This window comes from Nannobrachium achirus (genome assembly GCF_963921795.1).
Source record: "Nannobrachium achirus genome assembly, chromosome: 7".
Classification (NCBI taxonomy): domain Eukaryota; kingdom Metazoa; phylum Chordata; class Actinopteri; order Myctophiformes; family Myctophidae; genus Nannobrachium; species Nannobrachium achirus.
In genome coordinates this window covers 41,045,029-41,051,028 of record NC_137816.1, presented here as the reverse complement: position 1 = coordinate 41,051,028, position 6,000 = coordinate 41,045,029, and the positions used below count along the sequence as shown (strand labels likewise).

The 6,000-nt window shown below is 38.0% G+C and overlaps 1 protein-coding gene across 1 annotated transcript in view; it reads left to right on the top strand.

Moving 5' to 3' along the window:
* Positions 1-314: 314 nt before the first annotated feature.
* The window catches only part of ctsh (cathepsin H), a gene marked incomplete at its 3' end in the record, with an annotated part of 30,085 nt that continues 24,399 nt past the window's right edge, over positions 315-6,000 (top strand). Inside the window, exons 1-5 of the mRNA XM_080730231.1 lie at positions 315-446; positions 2,301-2,332; positions 3,569-3,677; positions 4,290-4,360; positions 4,460-4,564. Of these exons, the coding sequence (XP_080586357.1) occupies positions 371-446; positions 2,301-2,332; positions 3,569-3,677; positions 4,290-4,360; positions 4,460-4,564 (393 nt within the window). The 5' untranslated portion in view covers positions 315-370. The remainder of the gene's footprint in view (positions 447-2,300; positions 2,333-3,568; positions 3,678-4,289; positions 4,361-4,459; positions 4,565-6,000) is intronic.

The following is a 6,000-nucleotide window of genomic DNA, read 5'->3' as shown; positions in this document are numbered from 1 at the left end:
TCAGAGAAAATAGCTGATCTAATGTAGCCTAGTAAACTACAGTAGACTCCTCCTGCCTTCTGATTAGTCTAATGCAACTGGGGTCCTTGAAATTAAAATAGTTGGGTACCGTATCACTGAGCCATAAAGAATCTTCTCTTATGGGGGTCCCTGGCATCTCTTTTCAAATGGGGGTCCGTGGGATGATAAGTGTCAATCTAGGGGTCCTTGAACATGAAAATGTTTAAGAAGCACTGCTGTGGATAACAACCATGCAACAGGACTTACTGGCATTACCACATGACTTCATTGGTCACGTGACCAACATAGAAGTCAGTTCAGTCTACAGCTGATCCACACACCACAGCAGCGCTGGTCCTCGTCAGGAAGAATGGTGCTGTGTGCGCTTCTTTTAGTTCTAACCTTTCTACACACAGTGAACTTAACACCACTCACTTTGTTTAAAGGTAAGTCAAGCTGATTATGTCAGTGTTACTGGTATGGTATTACAGTTTATGTTGTTATAAATGAAACCAACTTTAACTTTTTAGAACCAGATGAACCTGTTTATTTATAGTAACATCTTGTTTTGCAACAATTTAGGTTGCACTTTCGAGTTCAAATAATGTGAATGCTTTCAGGAGAGATTCAAGAGACATTAATATAGCCTTTATCGGGTGATTTTGGCGGAGTTGTGACTTATTATAAACAGGAACCGTTTTCTGTCATTGACACGACCAACAGAAACTTCCTTTAAAACAACGGTAATGATGAGAAATGTAAGTGTTTTTAAGGAATAGCTAGTCTCCCCATCTCTCCATCTCTAAATATACAATTGTAGGCAATATAGTATATCAATTCTAGCCTACAATATTGTAAATAATGTTACACTAATACAATTTTGTTCTGCGCATTATTTTTTTGTTGAAATCATTACTTCCCATTTTTTTCTGTATGAGTTCTCTCTCCTGATTGGATGGAATCCCAACCTGAAAGTCTATTTTCAGTTTCTGTTTAAAAGCTGGAGATCCCCTGTGGTGTAAAGTAACTAAGTACATTTACTTTGCAGTTTTGAGGCATTTTTACTTTACTTGAGTATTTCAGTACTTTCACTCCACTAAAATTATTTGAAAAGTTTAGTTACTATAGTTACTTTGTAGATTTTCATTATTATTACAAAACATTAACCACTTCAGCCATACATTTTGGCCATTTGAAAATAGCAGATCTACAAGCTCACAATACGTCCTGATGCCACGCATTGTGAACTTTTACTCAAGTACATTTTTAATTCTGGACTTTTACTTGTAACAGAGTATTTCTACATTGCAGTATAAATACTTTTACTTGAGTAAAACATGTGAGTCCCTTTTCCCACCACTGAGGGGTATCTCGATACCCCCATACTGAACAAGCACTGGTGTCTTCAAGGTTTTTCAGTCCAAGACCCCCCGGCTGAGAGAGAGAGATGAAGCAGGGACCCCCACTACATGTTGTATAAAATGATCTTGCAGATAAAACCTTGTTGTATTGTGTTGGAGTCATGTTAATGTGTTGGCCTATTTTCAGATAGTTAAGTTAACCATAAAAAGGAGGAATTAAATTCCAAAAAGGTAGCACATCCCCAATTTTTAAATCAGGAGGACAAAGTACTCACATTTCCACTTATTTATTGGCACACACCAAAAAGGAACAAAAAATAAATAAGCGGAAATGTGAGTACTTTGTCCTCCTGATTTAAAAAGAACTTGTACACAGCTGGAATTCATTTCCTCCTTTTTATGTAAATTTGATTTTAGGTCTAGCACTCCACTGAGAAAACCATTGCTGATGCGCACCTTCTTTTTCTTATATAGTTAAGTTAACCACTTAAACCCTCAATAGTTACCTCAAAAACTTGTACTTGATCTGCACCAAACACCTTTTCCAAAAATAGATGATCTACGAGCTCACAATGCATCGAGCTTGTAGATCTGCTATTTCTGGCTAATGTTCCCAAAAAAGGGATGTTATGGTCCAAGTGGTTAATGTGAAAAAAGTTCCCATCATACAAAGTGGTGGCCCGGTCCAGCCCCCGTGTAGTAACTCTGGGTCCCGGACCACCTGTTAAAGACCCTTGTTCTATATGTGGCGGAGAGAGTCGCAGCCCCAGCCTTAAGCCTCAAAAGTCTGTTATCTCCCTCATTCCATAGGGATATCCTTTTGGAGTAATGGTTAAGATATTGGACTTTCACGTGGGAGGCCCAGTTTCGCATCCCAGGCGTTACATACAGTATATACTGTTAATCATGTTGTAACTGTTTCCTTCTGTGTCTTATTAGAGGAGTACCATTTCAGAGAATGGATGTCACAGGTATGTACATATTACACAATATTTAAAGATTTACTCAAAATACAAAAATAAGCAAACAAGAGACTATAGGATAGTCCATATACAATGTGCACAAGGCTGGTATAACAGCATAGGCAATAGCTATCACACAGTGTACAAGTGTATTCACACACGCAGTGTGTCAGTCTGTACATCACATGGTAGTGCATATTGTACATTCATGTGTATATTTATATTGTAGTGACCTGGGGGCATGGGGGGGAGGGAATACCAGGCTGTGAAGTGCATTGAGACATTCCACAAGAATATTATGTATATTATATACTGTATGTATTCTGTTCTCTTGTACTGTATGTTATATTATATACATTATGTCAGGGGTTCATGACCCCCAAAATATATGATATGTATTAAGCCACAGACCATTTGAGAAGATGTTGTGCCAGGGAGCCCATTATTTTAGTTGTTAAATAATTTGAAGACTATTCAAACATTTACATTCATTTAGGCATTTAGCAGACGCTCTTAATCCAGAGCAACTTACTTAATGAGCAAGGACGGCACATGCATCCATACATCAACATTAATAGATTGAATGCATAGAAATCCAAAGATAGTAATAAAAAAAAAACCTAAGTAGACGAAGAACCTATTCAATACATTTGAAAAAACATTTTTACATTGAAGCGATAGGATGTCAAGTCGAAAATGGCCTGACATTGGTCTATGTAACTCTGTCGCTCTGGATAAGAGTGTCTGCTAAATGCCAAAAGTTTCATTTTAAATTGTGGGTCTCCTGGAGAGTTGCTGGCTAGCTGACTGAACAATCTGCACCTGTCTATTTAGTAGTAACAATAGACCGTGTTTGTTACTATTACTACAACTAGAATAATGCTTAATAGTAGGATATAGGTTCTGCACTTGGTTGCACCAGCTGGGCTTAAGTTCAAATACACGGTTAGTGTGGACTTTACACCATGTGTAACTAAAATGAATCATCTATGGTGGAACCAAATAAAGACACGGTTTTAATATCAAATTACGTTTTAAACGTATCATTTACAGTGGACTTTGCAACCTGAGAGAACTTGTACACAGCTGGTGAAACAGGCTGCATGGCGACTAAAAGCAGTGCATTGTTTATAAATCATTTACCCATTCAAAACTATTCACCATTTCTTTCTTGTCAGCACCATTTACTGTACTAGGCTACTGTAATACTCTGAATTAATTCTCTCTTCACTGTTTGATATGCAGCACAACAAGGTCTATGACTTTGATGAGGAGTACTACCATCGCCTGCAGATATTCACAGAGAATAAGAAGACGATTGATCATCATAATGCCGGGAACCACTCCTATACAAGTACATAGAATATATCGTCACTGTCGGGCAGAAACCTCGTATCTCCCAAGTTTCAAAGTTTTCCTTTTTTGCGCAAAGTAAAGCCCTAATTCATCATACAAGACCGTCGCACAAAGGTAGTGAAAACAGCAGATCTACAAGCACACAACGCCTCGCACCGCGAGTAGATCTGCTGTTTTCACTAGTTTAAATCATTTTTAAAATGATAAATGCAAAACGAAGAGTTTTGGACATACAATGTTTCCACCCGACAACAACGATATAGAACCCATAGGACCACCCCTATACAAGTACATAGAATGTAAACATGTAGTGATCTGCTTGTTCTGTCTGCTAATATGCATTAACAACTAATGTATTGTTTCAGATACGTGTGAATATATGGCAGATCATGGCACTCTGCCTCTACTTACAGTAATTACAGTGTTGCTCCCCTGTGCCTTGTAGTAATAAATACGGTATTATAAGTACTGAGGCATGAGGGAACTAAAGTAATCTCTCTCACAGAAACATCGCTCTACATTGAAAATGCAACTTACTTTCACACTTTTTGCATTAGCTACTTATGCAATATTGTAACCGTTTTCTTTTTTTTCTTTTACATTCTTATAGTGGGGCTGAATCAGTTTTCTGACATGTCCTTTGAAGAATTCAGGAATTCTTTCCTTTTGAGAGAACCACAGGTACAGAATTCTTAATTTTTGGCACTGGTTTATGAAGACGAAAGCTGTTTTAATCGTTAATTGAAGTTGACGACAGTGAGATTCTGTTGTTTTCCACAGAACTGCTCGGCCACCAAAGGGAATCACGTGAGCAGCAGTGGGCCTTACCCCAAGGCGGTGGACTGGAGGAAGAAGGGCAACTTTGTGTCTCCAGTGAAGTACCAGGTATATGATCGTTGCCAGGGGTGTCGCAACAAATTCTGGGCCCTGGGTACTTTAACTATTGAAAAATAGCAGATATACAAGCTCACAGCGCGGCACCGAGTGCCGTGCTGCGAGCTTGTAGATCTGCTATTTTTGAAAAATCTTGAAAAGTCTTTGAATATTTCAAATCCTTCTAAGGTTTTTTGAAAAACCTATGTTTCTGTCAGTGGTGCTCGAACTTTTTCATGTGAAGGACCCCCAAAATGATATCTATTTGGCCACGGACCCCCATCTCAAAATATTTTGTTCCAGGGGACCCCCAGAAGCAAAATCTGAGTTACAAATGTTCGCTTAAAAAATACAAATTCAAAGATTTGCACACATTTTCACGACTTTTCAAAAATAGCAGATCTACAAGCTCGCAGCGCGGCACTCGATGCTGTGCTTTGAGCTTGTATAACTGCTATTTTTTAATAGCTAAAGTATAATATAATTAAGGTCCCTCCACCTTGGGCCCTAGTAACTCAGTCCCACTTCTCCCCCCTTGTGACGCCCCTGATCAATGCTGTCAGACAGAGACCTTGAATCTCTGTATTTCAACTTTTAAATTTTGTTTTTTTGTTTTTTTGTTTGTTTTTCTCCATAAATCAACTTCGTTGTACAACAGTGTCATGCAAAACTAGAGAAAATAGCCGATATTTAAGCTCAATCATAATTTAGATAATAAACATTAAAGATTCACTTAATGCACACAGTGATTTAATCAGCTGAAGTTTGAGCCAATCTGCGCTTCAACAGTATTTGATGCCAATAGTGCACTGGTTGTCAAATTTGGGTTCAGGGACCCTCAGGGTTCCTTGAGAGGGTTCCAAATAAACCCTTACAGGTCTGTAACTCTGAGTGTACAGATTTGTACACTCTCAGAGCTATTATATCTCAGAGTGATTTAGTGTAAGTTCTATATAAATCTCTAGGCTTCTAAACTTCTCCTGCACTATATGGTTAGATGTATTTTTTGTTTTTTCTGTTTTAACTCTATGTACTAATAAATAAAACTTAAAACTGAAACTGAGAGTTATAGGAGTCCTTGAAATAAAATAAAAAGTCGAGAACCACTGCAATAGTGGAGAAACTCATACAGAGTAGCCTATCAAGTATCGGTGACTACTGCCATCTGCTGGTATAGAGTTATTTCCTCTCAGACACAGAACTGCACCATCAGCTGACTGTCGGACATGATGACCCGAATGATCGTTGTCACAGTTAGATCTCACAGACCAGCTTGGTGTGTCAGAAACTTAAGACCACAGCAAATAAATAAAACAATTAACTCCCTGGACAAGGATCAATTCAGTTGATTTAATGTAATTTAGTTATTCTTACAAGGCTTCTGGATTAATCTTTCATACCTCTACTTTTAAATAACTAAACTAAATAACAGAAAGTGAAGAAAATAA